Raw genomic sequence first — 15,831 nt, 5'->3', positions numbered from 1 at the left:
CTCCCTCTCCCACTCCCCCGTCTTGTGCACTCTCTCATTCTCTCAAATAAATAAAATCTTTAAAAATAAATAAATAAATAAAAATAAAAGGGGGGAAAATGCTATGAAGAACAAGTGACATTGGGTCACTTGACAAAACTGAAATACAGACAGTAAAGTATTATGGTAATGTTAAATTTAATGAAGTATGTATAACTTTATGAAGTATGTATAAATTTAATGAGGTATGTATAACTTTCCTAATTGTTGGGAATACATATTAAAGTATTTAGGATAAAGTACCAGGATATATGGAACTTACATATTCAGAAAGAAGAAGTGTGTATATGTGGATAAAGATGGGGGCTTAAGGGAGGAAGGGAGGAGAGTGTGTAAATGATGTCAAATGTTAATCTGGGTAAAAGGTATGCAGATTTTTTTGTCCCATTCTTATTCTTGCAACTTTTCTGTAAATTTGAAATTATTTCCAAAAGTATTAAAAAAAATTTAATTATAATGGGAAGAGGTTACTTTTCCAGGAAAGTAGCTAGAGAAGCATGCAACAATTACAAACAGCCAAATCATGGTTTATATTCAAAATGATCTTTAAAAAAACTCCAGATTCTGTGGCGCCTGGGTGGCTCAGTCAGTAAAGCTTTAACTCAGGTCATGATCTTGGGGTCCTGGGATCGAGTCCTGCATCAGGCTCCCTGCTCAGCACAGTCTCTTCTCCTTCTCCCTCTGTCCCTCTCCCGATTTGCGCTCTCTGCTCTCTCTCTCAATAAATAAATAAAATATTTAAAAAATAAAGGGGCACCTGGGTGGCTCAGTCGTTAAGCATCTGCCTTCGGCTCAGGTCATGATCCCAGGGTCCTAGGATCAAGCCCCGCATCGGGCTCCCTGCTCTGCGGGAAGCCTGCTTCTCCCTCTCCCACTCCCCCTGCTTGTGTTCCCTCTCTAGCTGTGTCTCTCTCTGTCAAATAAATAAAATCTTAAAAAAAAACAAAATAAATAAAAATAGGAGCACCTGGGTGACTCAGTTGGTTAAGCAACTGCCTTCAGCTCAGGTCATGATCCTGGAGTCCCGGGATCGAGTCCCCCATCGGGCTCCCTGCTCAGTGGGGAGTCTGCTTCTCCCTCTGACCCATCTCCCTCTCGTATTCTCTCTCATTCTCTCTCTAATAAAATCTTTAAAAAATAAATAAAAATAACTTCAGGTTCTGATTTCATGTACTTTCTGCACATATAATACTAAACTACAGTCCATGATACATGAAAGAGTATACATGTACTTAGGAATAATTTAACACTTGGTTATTAATGTACAGTCCCTAGTTCCTTTTCGTCATATTCAGTGCTATTTCAGGACGCTATAATATCCATTTGATAAGTGCTTTTACTAAGTACTTACAGTGGGCTATATGTCATTTATTTTTTTAAAAGATTTCATTTTTATGTATCTGACAGAGAGAGAGAGAGAGAGCACAAGCAGGGGGAGCGGCAGGCAGAGGAAGAGGAAGAAGCAGACTCCCTGCTGAGCAAGAAGCCTGACTTGGGGCTCCATCCCAGGACCCTGGGATCATGACCTGAGCCGAAGGCAGTTGCTTAACCAATTGAGCCACCCAGACACCCCTATATGTCATTTAATTTACCCCTTTCTTAAGTCTTTGCTACTCATGTGTGATCAGCAAACCAACAGCTTTAGCTTGTTAGAAATGCAGAATCTCACCCACCCAGACCTTACTGAATCACAATCTACACTTGAACAAAACCTTTGAGTGATTTATTTGCACATTAAAGTTCAAGAAGGGCTGCTCTAAGTGACTTAACTCAACAGAGGTTTATCTCTAGCTCCCACTAACTCTGATGCACGAAATGCAATTCCCCAGAGCAGCTATCCTCCGTAACATGACTCATGCTTGTTTCTCCAACTCCACTCAATGGCCTCCAGTCTTCAAGGCAAGGAAGAGGGAGCAGGAAGAATGCACAGGATGTTTCATGGCAGACCCAGAGATGGCCTGTCTAACCTCCAGCCCACACTCCATTGGCCAAAAATGAGTCACAGGGCCCCAAACTGCAAGGAAGCTGAGAAATGGAGTCATCTTGTGTGCTCACAGGGGAAAATGAATAAAGGTTATTAATGGATCCTGAGATGTCTCAGGAATACCAAGGAAAAGTTAAATACCAGGCTTGAGCAGAGGCAGACTATCATGAGGACTATGAACAGTTCTACTTCTCTCAGTTCAAATTCTAAAGCCACTGGCCAGCCAATGAACTAACTTTCTATCAAGAGGTTCACTTAGTCTAATCAATTGACAATTAAAAAAAAGAAAAAAGAAAAAATGGACCTAAGCTGGCAAGCATTTCTAAGGCATCTTCATCCCAAGCAGCACACACCATTTCATACAATTTCAAATGAAACAAAGTCTAAGAAAGACTTTCTCAAAGTTTATTTAAATTTCTAATTACAAAAAAGGATACACGCTTGACTGGGGGAAAAAATACAAAATATAAAAGGTACAAAGGAATATCTTCCCTCCCTCCTCCAAGTCCCATTCTCCAGAAGTAATCATATTAGAATTCTGGGGTGTTCTTCCAAACTTTTTCTATACACACAAGTACACACACACACACAAATTTATTTAAAATATATACATTGTTCTATAACTTTATTCACCTAGCAATGTGTCATAGACAGCCATCCAAATCCGTAAAAATGGATCTACTTCCATCTGAACAGCTGTTCATTATTCTATAATATGGCTACATAACTTAACCAGTCCCCTATTAATGGACATTAAAATTCTCTCTCCCTTTTTAATTATAAAACTGCTATACTAAATATCCTTGTACAGCCACTGTTATTTGTACTTTTGTCAGAATTCCACAAGTAGGGTCAAGAAAACATAGTGCTCAGTTGACAGGTCCTATCAAATTGCACTCCTACAAGTGTATGTATGTTCTGTATTTGTGTTTATAAGAAACATAATAGACACTTTCTTCAGGTTGTTATGAGAAATGAGAATTAAGTGAAGTAATAAAAATAAAGCACTTAGGGGCGCCTGGGTGGCTCAGTTGGTTAAGCGACTGCCTTCAGCTCAGGTCATGATCCTGGAGTCCCGGGATCGAGTCCCGCATCAGGCTCCCTGCTCAGCGGGGAGTCTGCTTCTCCCTCTGACCCTCCCCCCTCTCATGTACTCTCTCTCTCTCTCATTCTCACTCTCTCAAAATAAAAATAATAAATAAATCTTTAAAAAAAAAAAAAAAAAAAAGCACTTAAAATCATGCCTGGTATTGCTAAGTGATAATAAATATTAGCTACCAAATAATAATATTCAATTGTCATATATTGTGGTGACAAGTAAATGTAAGCTAGCTAATCACCATCCCGTATTGGCCATATCCAATACAGGGGAACCACCTCATAAACAACCAAAACCAGCCTAGAGTTAGAAGATGGGAAGCAAAAATTGACTAAGTCATCCTAACCAGGCAGCACTAAGTCCATACCTTGGTTCCTGATCCCAATATGACTTATGAGAAAACCAGAACCAAAATTTGTTCACTGGTTCATAACATATACTAGGAACAAACTTCAGCCTCTCAAAATGATAAAAAAAAATGTGTCCAGGGGCACCTGGATAGCTCAGTCAGTTAAGTGTCTGCCTTCTGTTCAGATCATGATCCCAGGGTCCTGGGATTGAGCCCACATCAGGCTCCCGGCTCGTCAGGAAGCCTGCTTCTCCCTCTCCCTCTGCCTGCCACTTCCCCTGCTTGTGCTCTCATTCTCTCTCAAATAAATAAAATCTTAAAAAAAAAAAAAAAAAAGACATGTCCAGTGTTTTCTAACAATGGTTCTCAAAATATGGTCCAGAGACCACTGAAATCCCCAAAGCTCTTTCAGGATACCCATGAAGTCAAAACTATTTTCTTAATAAAGTAACACCTTTTCTGCTTTTTTTATTCTCATTCTCTCATGAGTGTACAGCGGAGTTTTCTAGAGGCTATATGATATTTTGCAATATACTAAATATAGAAGCAGTTACAAGAATCCAAAGGTCTTCTATTAAGCCAGACATTAAAGAGATACGCAAAAATGTAAAACAAGCAACTTCTCTCAGTAAGTGTTCTTTTGTTTCAGAAAATAGTTTGTTTCACTAAAAACTTTGTTAAAATGTAATAATTATGTTTAAATACATAATTTCAAAATGTATCAATTTTAATTTTTTATGCAATATAATCAATAGAGACAGCCACATAAGTAAAACCTACCCGGAGTAAAACCTAATCAGAGTCCTAAATAACTTTTTTTTTTTTCTAAATAACTTTTTTAAAGCCCCTCCTGATGAAATCCTTCTCATTTAAGAGTGTAAAAGGGTTCTAAGACTGAAAAGTTTGAGAAACACGGCTCTAAGTTATTAGTTGTCTCAAATGACAGCATATGTCAATAGCAGTCAAACCACAAGTTTTAGCCCATTGCTTCAATTCTCCTGTGAGGGTCAGAGGCAACCATATAAGGTCTATAGAAGCCTGTCACTAGGTCTCAGAGATGGCAGCACAAGTAGAGAAGGCAAATCAAAGGGCAAGAAAAGTTCCAGTTAAGAACAAATCAGTGATCCCTTCCCATGACAAAAGGGTCTACGATAAAAACCTGACACCAGTTGCCCAGCTGGTCCCAAAGATGTGTTGCCATTTGGGGGGAACTCAGGATCCCTCTCTACTGGTGGCAAACCAGGCACTCTGTACCAGTAGAAGCCACATGGCCATGGTGAGGCCAACTGTACTGTTGAGTTCCAGGAACCTATCTCCACCCCTTCCCCACAGTTGCTCTGTTCTTGAGCCCTCTGAACAATCACCAGGCTGTCTGAAGAAGGAGAACAACTTACTGCTATCCACAAAACAGGTCATCCTGTCTCATTAAGAACGTCCTCTGCTGTGGCATTCACATGGACCAAATGTTTTCAGGTTCAGGGCTCTGCCATACAGCCCTTTCCCAAACCTCCTTGCAGAAGAAAAGGAAGAAGCAAAAGAAACAGGAATTATAACTCCCACTTAAAAAGAAAAATGGAAGTCATATCCAGAGTCCTTTCCCAACCCACCTTATTATCAATCCTTCCTTGACCCTCATGTGAATCCTTTAGCCAGTGCCCAGGAATCTACAAATCCTGACTTCAAACCATCTGTCAAGGTTCTACTCTGAGGGCTTTCACAGTCCACCCCCCACCTCCCTAAAGACAGTCTGTAACACAACAGCAGTTGGCCAGCACCTGGTACTGACCTATTTCACCAAATCAGCTGTAAACCCACAGAATGCCTTTCACCCTGGGGCGCCTGGGTGGCTCAGTCATTGAGCATCTGCCTTCGGCTCAGGTCATGATCCCGGGGTCCTGGGATCGATCGAGCCCCGCATCGGGCTCCCTGCTCGGCGGGAAGCCTGCTTCTCCCTCCTCCACTCCCCCTGCTTGTGTTCCCTCCCTCGCTGTCTCTTTCTCTCTCTGTCAAATAAATAAAAATAAAATCTTAAAAAAAAAAAAAAGAATGCCTTTCATCCATTATTTAAACAGAGGTAAGTGCCTCTCTGTCTCCACTTGGCTCTTTCTACCAGGCTCTTAAATCCTGGCTTAGGAAGTCAATGTGAGAATTTTGCCTTTTTTGAAACTATTCATTCCAATGCTTAACATTCTTGGGAACTTCACTTACTTAGAAAATTTATCTTAAAAAAAGCTGGGGGCGGGGGGAGAACCTGGGTGGCTCATTCGGTTAAGCATCCAACTCTTGATCTTTGACTCCAGTCATGATCTCAGGTTCGTGAGATGGAGCCCCGAGTTGGGGTCCTGATGGTGGGCATGTAGCCTGCTTGGGATTCTCTCCCACCATGCTCACACATGCACTCTCCCTCTCTCATAAAAAAACAAAAAAAGAAAGAAAAGATTCAACTAAGACCTCAGCCTCTGCTTCCTGATCATTTTAACAATCTTCTTCCCTATCTCAGGCACTTTCTGCCATACCTTAAACCCTCTTGTTCCAACACACACTACTTCTAAAGCGTGTGTGTGTGTCTACACATATATATCAAGTCATCCCATTCTGACCACTCTACCTTTTCCTTACACACCATGTCTCCTAATCCACCAATTCCATCACATTCCACTGTCCATCACCCGGTTCCCTCCTTATAGCCTCAGTCCCTTGCTTAAAAATCACGGTGCCTCCCCAATGTTTATAGCAGCCATGTCCACAATAGCCAAACTATGGAAACAGCCTAGATGTCCATCAACAGATGAATGGATAAGGAAGATGTGGTATATATATATATAAAATGGAATATTATGCAGCCATCAAAAAAATGAAATCTTGCCATTTACAATGACATGGATGGAACTGGAGGGTACTATGCTAAGCGAAATAAGTCAATCAGAGAAAGACAAGTATCATATGATCTCACTGATATGAGGAATTCTTAATCTCTGAGGAAACAAACTGAGGGTTGCTGGAGTGGTGGGGGGTGGGAGGGATGGGGTGGCTGGGTGATAGACATTGGGGAGGGTATGTGCTATGGTGAGCGCTGTGAATTGTGTAAGACTGATGAATCACAGACCTGTACCCCTAAAACAAAGAATACATTATATGTTAATAAAAATAAATAAATAAAAGAATAAACAAACCAACAAAATCATGGTGCCTGATTACCTCCCTTGCCTAAAACTTCCATTTCCTTCTCCCACTCTCCATCCATTAAACTAACCTGACAATCCTAGATAAACTCAAATTTCATAGTCAAGTAGCTGACCATGGAGAGGAAAAAAGCACTCCTGGGCTAACTGTTCTCACTCTAAATAAATGAACACAAGTTTTAAGTGGACCCTCAGCACTTCCCAGCTATGCTACTATATTCCACTAGGTAATTCACTCTTCTAGAAGAATATTTCTTTTTTTTTTTAAAGATTTTATTTATTTTATTTGAGAGAGAGAATGAGAGAGAGAGCACACGAGAGGGGGGAGGATCAGAGGGAGAAGCAGACTCCCTGCTGAGCAGGGAGCCCGACGCGGGACTCGATCCTGGAACTCCAGGATCATGACCTGAGCCGAAGGCAGTCGCTTAACCAACTGAGCCACCCAGGCGCCCTAGAAGAATATTTCAAACCTTCTCTCCTCTAAGACTGAGTTATTCAGCAAGCACTTCCCCAGCTGTCCTCAAACCATTCAATCGCTGTCGCTGCCTTCTCTGGCACTCTTCTTCTTACCTCAGTATATGAACGTATTCCTTCCTGCCTCCACCCAGGTTCAGCCCTTGGCCAAGATGGATTACATCACCTCACCAAACACAATGTTCTTTTTTTGCCCTTTATTGCCTGGTCATATCTACCCACACTGTAACTCAAATGTAGCTGCTTCATTTTCTATTAATTGATCAAATCTGTCTCACAGACATGGGGCTGTTTTTTCTATAATTAGTCTAATCTTCCTCATGAACACTCAGCCTAGGAAATAGCCAGAAATTTAAAATTTGCCAAAATAATATCTCAGTCTCTTCCAGTTAATATTCAGACATTAAGTTTAATTCCTTACCAGAGTTGGTTTAAATAGATGCTTTCAGGTAAATTTTTCTCCAGATGGGACTTAAGGGATATCCTAATGGTGGCAAGAAGACCTAGGATCCTGGTGTCTCTATGGATCATCACTGATCTCTGGGGCAAAGAGGCGATCATGTCCCATGGCTGGACTGGTGCCATGTCACCTCTGGGATGTCATGCCTACTCCCAGTGCTGTATCCATGATCCTGACCTACAGTCTGGAGTTGTACGATGCCTGCTGTGCCACTAGGTCCCTCAGCTCCTCCACAGCCCTCCCAGTGGTATGAGAGCATTTCAGACTCCCCTGCTACCACAGGCTCATCTGTCTAGCTACTTCCTTCTACCACTGCTGTGCTATATCCCCATGTTGGCACAGCACCAACCCACACAGCTATCCCCTCTCAAGATTCCAAATACAGAGCACAGCCAAAGACCTTCTACTTTTGACTCTCCCCTCAACCTATTTAACACATTCACCCCAACTCCAGAACTTGGGCCAGACAAGGAAGCTCAAAACGTGTATTTCAGGGGCACCTGGCTGGCTTAGTCAGTGGGGTATGTAACTCTTGATCTCAAGGTTTTGAGTTCTAGCCCCACACTGGGGATAGACATTACTTTTTAAAAAAAAGATTTTTCAAAAAAACCCCAAAAACATGTATTTCTCATACTGTTTTCCCTACCTCTGTCCCCTTTCTTCCCATAATTCACCAGGGCTTTCTCAGGGCTGGAAAAGATGGACTTTCCATTTCCAATTCATCTTCCTTCCTCGTGGGAGGCACTAAGCCTCAAGCTCAGCCTCAATGAAGGAAGAGATATCATATTCTCTTTACCCCATAGAAGAAACTATCATTAGAGTATGTCAGAGAAAGTTCTTGATATGGAAACTACAGGCAGCTTGGAACTTTAGAAAACAAAAACAAACATATGGTGACTTACAATTTCCTTAAAGACTATCCCTTCACAACTTCAACAGTCAGCATCTCCTGTGTGCTAGGCTCCAAGGATATAAGGTTAGAGAACTAGGTCACTAATGTGGGGAGACCTACAAACAATAATTACAATGGAATTTTATATGCTGCATTTACCAAAACAGAAAACACAAGTAACCCGTTTGTCAATCTTTTCCAGGTCTGTCAAATTAAAGCAGTGAGCAACTGCAGAAAAAGGATGATATAAATTATTTCAGGTCACAACTTTGTATCATTTAATCTTTCCCCAATTTACATACTTCATTTTTTCTACTCACAAGATGAAAAACCCTTCCTTACTGAGAGGAAAAAAGGAAGAGAAGCCATGAAGCGGATTCAAGTTTTTCTATTAATAAAAATAAATATGCGAGAACTAAAGAACTTTTCAAATAGCCCAAGACCAAAGAAAATCAGGTAGAATGAAGTAATAAATTATAATAAGTCTATTATTTTATGTTGCCACCCCCCCAGAACTGTTACTGTTACAAAGGAATATTTTCATTTATTTAATTCAAGTGGAAGGGCACCTGGGTGGCTCAGTTGGTTAAGCGACTGCCTTCGGCTCAGGTCATGATCCTGGAGTCCCTGGATCAAGTCCCGCAACAGGCTCCCTGCTCAGCGAGGAGCCTGCTTCTCCCTCTAACCCTCCCCACTCTCATGTACTCTCTCTCTCTCTCTCATTCTCGCTCTCTCAATTTTATTCAAGTGGAAGACAGCAGAAAAGCAAGAACAGCTAGAGGAAAATTCAGCCAGATGTTCTTCACACAAACTAAAAGCTTACTATGTGTCAGGCACTGGGGCTACAAAAATTGACAGATGTAATACCTACTCTCAAGGACTTCACAATTGATGATGAACAAACTTTACTTATAAGGTGATAAAGAACACAGAAACTTTATCCCATTGATGGTCATTCAAATTGTGGTAGAAAACTGCATGAACAGGGGCGCCTGGGTGGTTCAGTCATTAAGTGTCTGCCTTCGGCTCAGGTCATGATCTTGGGGTCCTGGGATCAAGCCCCGCGTCGGGCTCTCTGCTCGGCGGAGAGCCTGCTTCTCCCTCTCCCACTCCCCTTGCTTGTGTTCCCTCTCTCACTGTGTCTCTCTCTGTCAAATAAATAAAATCTTTAAAAAAAAAAAGAGAAAACTGCATGAAACAACGCACCAAAGTTTGATTTCTCTAACACTGTTTTCAGGCTGTGCTGATTCCCAACTATGCACTGCAGAAATACTACAACCACTGAAGTGGAAGTGTTCAACAGAGCACCTACCACCACAGCACATATCAGCTATATCCTAGCAATCCGAAGTAAATAAGTGTAAATGTATTTTTTGTGTAAAGCACTACCGAGTGTGTGTCCGTATGAAAACTCCTTTTGTTTTTGTTTGGATGCTTGGCATTTACTGATATCCCTTTTCTTATTTTATGTTTGCTAATTTCCCCACTATTATGAATACTGGTAGGAACAGAACCTGCCTCCTTTCCTAAAAGCCAAGAAGTCCTAATAGTCACCTTCTCAAATTCCCTTGCAGCTAGGATTCAGGCAGTGACCTCATCTCAGCCAATCCAAGATACCACTAAGGATTTTTGAATCAGAAGCTAATTCCACAAAGAAGCATGGATGAGAAAGCAGCTTTCCAGCAATAGCGTTTCCCAACAGCAGTGGCAAGAGTAGCAGCAGCAGGGCCCAGGATCATGGTGCTGGTAATACATGCCGGAGCAGCAAGCACTATCAGGCAGCATCACAAGTGATGTACTCCCCAGGTACCAACCCCAACTACTTCTGAAGTGTAATTCTGACTATGGAACTCTCCTTGGTTCCTGCCCACTTTCAGAACTGGGGTTCCTCCAGACCTCAGAGCAATGCTAAGATCTCCTCAATGCTCTTGCATGAAGTTCCTTTTGTGCTTAAAGCATTACTAACGAGTAATCTCTTGCTAATAAGATATATGAGTGATAGCCAACAGTAATGAAATAGTATGGTAAAGGAAGAAGCATCTCACCCATGAACGGCTGGGTCTGTGTAGTCTACTTTGGAAAACAGACAATTCTGTGTCACATGACTCAAGTTCAGCTCTGAAAATTCAGTGAATAATTTGTCATCATGTATTAATCCCAAAACTTTTCCATCCCAACTACTAAATAACTTTGCCAGTCTGATTTCATCTGGAAGACGAACCACACCTTTTCTCTTCATCAACTAGTATTATAGGATAGCAAGTTCTCCAACTCCAACTCAAGATACACCCCTAGATGATTTAACAGGATGAAAAGCCCAGGTCTCTAATTTGCTTGAATAAGAATCAAAGATCTATAAATTTCAATGTGGGGGCCTTCAGCAAATAGTTGAGTCTTGAAAGGAATTAACTGTTTCCAAAACTTTTTTAGTTTTGAAGTTTACAAAAACTTCAAAGTGCTCTCTCAACTAATTTTTTGTTGTTGCTCTTATGATAACATCAGGAAGCTACAGATACAACTATTATTGTTTAGTAACTTTAAAATACAAAGTTAAATAAAGTCCTCAATTACGAATCAAATAAGGAATTGGTTAAGATTAATGGTCAAGCTACCGATTTGAATTCTACAACTACTTCCTCACCTTCCTCCACCCAAATCCCAGGCAGAGAGATCTGAAGGGCAGTCCTGGGAAAAAAAAAAAATCATCCCACCCATCTCAAACAGAGCTCTCCTCTTTGGCAGATAACAGGAGCTCAGTAACATTAGTTGCTCGACTACAATTCCTATGACTACACATATATTACATATTTCCATAAATTGCTTTAACATAGCACTTTACATTGACCCAGTGCTTCCAGGCTTATGAAACACTTTCATGTGAATTCTCGCATCCCGATAGGTGGTTAAGTCTTAGACTTGCCTGCACAGCCATTAAATGCAAAGCACATCACAAAACCTCAGTAACTTATGCTCCCATAGCACTGTACTGCATCTCTATTTCAGCCCTTCTGATTCGCTGTAATTAATTCTCGCTCTCACTGATATGCTCCATAAGGATTCTTAAGGATGCCCCGTTCATCTTCGTAGCTCCAGGCAGAACACAACCTGGACCCTGGAAAGTGTTCAGTAAACACCGAGATTCTTCCGCCTCCCGCCAGCCAGGTCCTCTCCTGGCGGGGCCTGAGTACAGAGCCCGGTTTGCACACATCCCTGCATTACACCGTCCCCAACCCCCAGCCAGTTGTCACTTCCAGGGCCGCACCGATGAAGCGTGCCGCCCGGGACACAGACTTTTCGTTCCCCGGTAAAACTACCCGCAGCACAACGCTGCCCCTTAGCTCTGCCCCACGGGCTCGCTCCCATTCCTACGGCAGCCCAGGGGGACGGGCGGGGGTTCTAGCGGGTCCACCTCTGCCCCACGCAGCGGCGGGGCCTGAGCCTGGGACGCCCCCAACCCCCGGGACCCAGCTCCCTGCCAGCCGCGACGCGCCCCGGGAACCGCGCTACGGGGCTGTGTACCCGGCAGCGCCCCCAAACGTGCGCACCCAAGGCCGGGCGGAGTCCCGCGGCGGGCGGCCCAACGACATCCCCCGCGCTCCGAACCCGCGCCGCCCGGGACTCGGGTGGGCGAGGGCGCTCCGCACGTACCCAAGGAGGCAGCGGTCACAGACGACGCCACGACTCCCCTTGCACACCGTGTACGCCAAGGGATCCGAGCGGAAGAGCAGCTCTCCCGGGCGCAGCTGAGCCAAGGCGCGCAGCCCGTTTCCCCTGTTGGCGGTGCTGAACTTTTCCACCTTCGGCGGCTCCATCACCTCAGGTCCGTACCTCAGCGGTCCGCCGCGTCCTGCAGCTGGTGTCTCGCGTGCCACCGGGAGCCGCGCGCCTGCGCCTTGCGCGCACGCGTACGCCTAAGGGGCGGGGCAGGCGCGCGGGGCTTCTGAGCATGCCCAGACGGGGTCCGGCGGCGAGGCGGGCCCGAGCGGCGCACGGAACCCGGCTGTGCGTCTGACCCGGGGCTGGCCACCGCCAGTTCCCTAGCCGCTCTGCGAGGAGTGGCGGTGTTACACGCACTGCGCCGCGTTCACTTGTGATAGTTTGTATGTCGATTGGTGAGGGAACAGGGCGGTGAATACCTGTATACCCTACTCCAAGAGCAGACAGTTCTTAGCATTTCGCCATTTCTGCTCATTTTCTCTGCCCCGGTATGTAGGTATTGTTGTTGAATCCCTTGAAACTAAGTTGTGTTATTGAATCATTTAAAAGTAAGCTGCAGACATCATGAAATCTCATAACTCATTTCATAATTAAATACTGTCCCATGTGATGAGGGAGCAGAAAGCTGAGGACAAAGCACAGACTGACACCCCGCAACACCGCCCCCGCCCCACTCCTGTGTGGGACGTGTGTGACATTCCTCCAGCAAGCTCCCCACTGTCTTCATGTTAATGCCTCGCTAGACGAAAAAACAACCTTGACAATAGCAAGGCCTCCAGTGTCCTGAGGGAGACACCTCCCTTTTTCTTACCTCCCCTAATTCCCAAGTATACAATCAGCCATTTCTCACAACCCCAGTGCAGCAACTCTTTCTGCCCACAGGTCCCATCCCTGTGCTTTAATAAAATCATGTTTTTTGCACTAAAGATGTCTCAAAAATTCGTTCTTGGCGTCGGCTCCAGACTTAAACAACATTCCAAAACTCCATCCCATGTAGTTCCTCAGAAGAAAAAGAATATCCTATAGAACTACAATATCAGGGGCACGGGGGGTTGACTCAGTAGGTTGAGCGTCTGACTCTTGGTTTCGGCTCAGACTGGGATGTTTGGGTCAAGAGATTGAGCCCTACTACTGGTTCCCCGCTCAACAGGGAGTCTGCTTCTCTCCCTTCTCCCTTTGCCCCCCCAATAAAAAAAATCTTAAAAAAAAAACTACAATATTGTTATTGATGTGGGAAACAAAGGCAGAAGAAAATTATTAAATTTCCTTACTACTACAGCCCATTGACAAGTCCTTGAAACAGAATGACATTCCTCTAGGGACTCAGGTGCCTCGATGTTAATACTTGGCAAAGGGCAGAAGGCAATCTTAGCCCAACCCTCCAGGATCCTGTAAGTCTACTTTAACATATAAAAATTCCTTTGGGGGGGCGCCTGGGTGGCTCAGTCGTTAAGCGTCTGCCTTCAGCTCAGGTTATGGTCCCAGGTTCCTGGGATCGAGCCCCGCATCGGGCTCCCTGCTCAATGGGAAGCCTGCTTCTCCTTCTCCCACTCCCCCTGCTTATGTTCCCTCTCTTGCTGTGTCTCTCTCTGTCAAATAAATAAATAAAATCTTTAAAAAAAAAATTCCTTTGGAAACTTCCATTATCTCTACTCCCCAAAATACACTTTGGCAATCATTCCCCAAGCATATTACCCACCTGATGTGGTTTTGGAATATAGGTGAGGTTTGGTGGTGTGAGGTCCAGAGCCGATGACCAAGAAAATTCTTGAGACGTCTTTGATGCATAAGGGTGGTTTTACTAAAGAACGGGGAAAGGACCAGTGGGCAGAAGGAGCTGCTGAGAGGTGACTGATTATATACTTGGGAGTTGGGGGAGGTAAGGAAAAAGGAGGTTTTCAAAAGAACTTTCATATGCTAAAGAGGACCTACGAGGTACCGGATGCCTTTCCATTGTCAAGTTAAGGTTGTTTTCTCCTCTAGCAAGGCATTAACATTAAGAAACTTCCTGGGCGCCTGGGTGGCTCAGCTGGTTGAGCGACTGCCTTGGGCGCAAGTCATGATCCCAGGGTCCTGAGATAGAGCCCCTGCATCGGACTCCCTGCTCAATAGGGGGCCTGTTTCTCCCTCTCTGCCGCTCTCCTGCTCTCTCTCTGCCAAATAAATAAATAAAATCTTAAAAAAAAAATTCTAATGGGTTAAAAATTTAAAAAAAATTAAGAAACTTTCAAGTTGGAAATTTCCTGGAGGATTGTCACACATATCCCACCCTGGTGTAGCGAGGGGAGGTTGCAGGAGGTCAGCTTGTGCTTTGTCCTCAGTTTGCCTTCTGCTCCCTCATCATACGGCTATACATCCCCACTGATATACACCAAGACAAGGGGCTCATGACTAAGGTTTTATTAAGTAGCTTCCTGGAAGAGTATCACACAGATCCCACCCCGGGAGGGGGGGACGGTTTGCAGGGTGCCAGCTTATGCTTTGTCTTCAGCTAGCTTTCTTATCCCTCATCATTTCCCTCCCTGAACAATTTTGATCCTTAAATCTTTAAGGTTGTTGAAGGGAAGGTCTCATTTTCTGTAACGTCTTCCTGCTGAATAGGGGCGTAGAGATGTCCCTACCTATGGGTCAATATTGGTCAGCTGAAGAACATACAGGGGACGTATGAAAGGGGGAGGCAGCTAAATCCAACGCAGACAGCATATATGGACCTCCTTGAGTAGAAAGGATCAGCTGTCAGCTAGCTGCAAGTTATGGTAGTGAAGGAGTCTTGGCACCAGGCAGGGAGACACCGGAAATGACAACAAAAGAAGGTTAATATTATGATGAGAAAGAGAAGCCTGAATAAAAGAACTTTGATAGTTGACCTTTGATAATTTTCCTCTAGTCTAGGAGTTTATTTTTTTATTTTTTTAAAGATGTATTTATTTATTTTGAGAGAGTGAGAATGAGAGAGAGAGAGAGAGAGAGCACATGAGAAGGGGGAGGGCCAGAGGGAGAGGCAGGCTCCTTGCTGAGCAAGGAACCTGATGTGGGACTAGATCCCGGGACTCTAGGATCATGACCTGAGCCGAAGGCAGTCGCTTAACCAACTGAGCCACCCAAGCGCCCTAGTCTAGAAGTTTAAAGCAATCACTTAAGGAAAGAGATCATTGAAAGTGCCAATTTGAGTATTCATGTCAGGTAGAAACCCAGAAGTATTCTGTGGTTATCTGGAATGTATACACAGAATTCTGTTTTTATGCCAACACAAGTTTCATCTTGTATAGCAGTTAAAACATCTAATGCCATTCTATTTTGTAAAGCTTCTTCACACATTTGTATTACTTTAGTATTTAATAGAGAAATGTTATTTTGAGTGTCATTTAGGGCTTTGACCATGTACTTATTAAGAGCTTCCATGTGCCAAAGAATATTCTCCAGTCTCAAAGAAGAAACAAAGATGGATGCTAGGTGGTCGTACCAATGAGACACAGAACATGTTCAACATTGTTTTAAATTTGGAAGGCTGGAAAGGTTGGTAATGGTTTCAATAATGTATCCATGCACCCAGGCAAAACCCAGAGTACAGCAGCCTATCCAGCCTGGGGGAAGCCATGGCCACAAGTTAGAGCCACAGAGCCTTTGGGTCCAGT

At 43.7% G+C, this 15,831-nt stretch overlaps 1 protein-coding gene across 3 annotated transcripts in view; it reads right to left on the bottom strand.

The window, feature by feature from the left end:
• Positions 1–12,354, bottom strand: part of SMYD3 (SET and MYND domain containing 3) — a 698,417-nt gene extending 686,063 nt beyond the window's left edge. The window contains exon 1 of one of the 3 annotated variants that reach the window (XM_025877938.2): positions 12,128–12,354. In XM_025877938.2, coding sequence (XP_025733723.1) covers positions 12,128–12,291 — 164 coding nt within the window. In that variant the 5' untranslated portion in view covers positions 12,292–12,354. Of the gene's footprint in view, positions 1–4,865; positions 4,958–12,127 lie in introns of those variants that run through there. The other 2 variants (XM_073899893.1, XM_073899894.1) reach the window with 2 other exon arrangements.
• Positions 12,355–15,831: the final 3,477 nt, after the last annotated feature.

The sequence above is a fragment of the Callorhinus ursinus genome, unplaced genomic scaffold (genome assembly GCF_003265705.2).
Source record: "Callorhinus ursinus isolate GAN/ISIS: 27379988/994484 unplaced genomic scaffold, GSC_fseal_2.0 scaffold13, whole genome shotgun sequence".
Classification (NCBI taxonomy): domain Eukaryota; kingdom Metazoa; phylum Chordata; class Mammalia; order Carnivora; family Otariidae; genus Callorhinus; species Callorhinus ursinus.
This window is presented reverse-complemented; position numbering and strand designations above follow the sequence as displayed.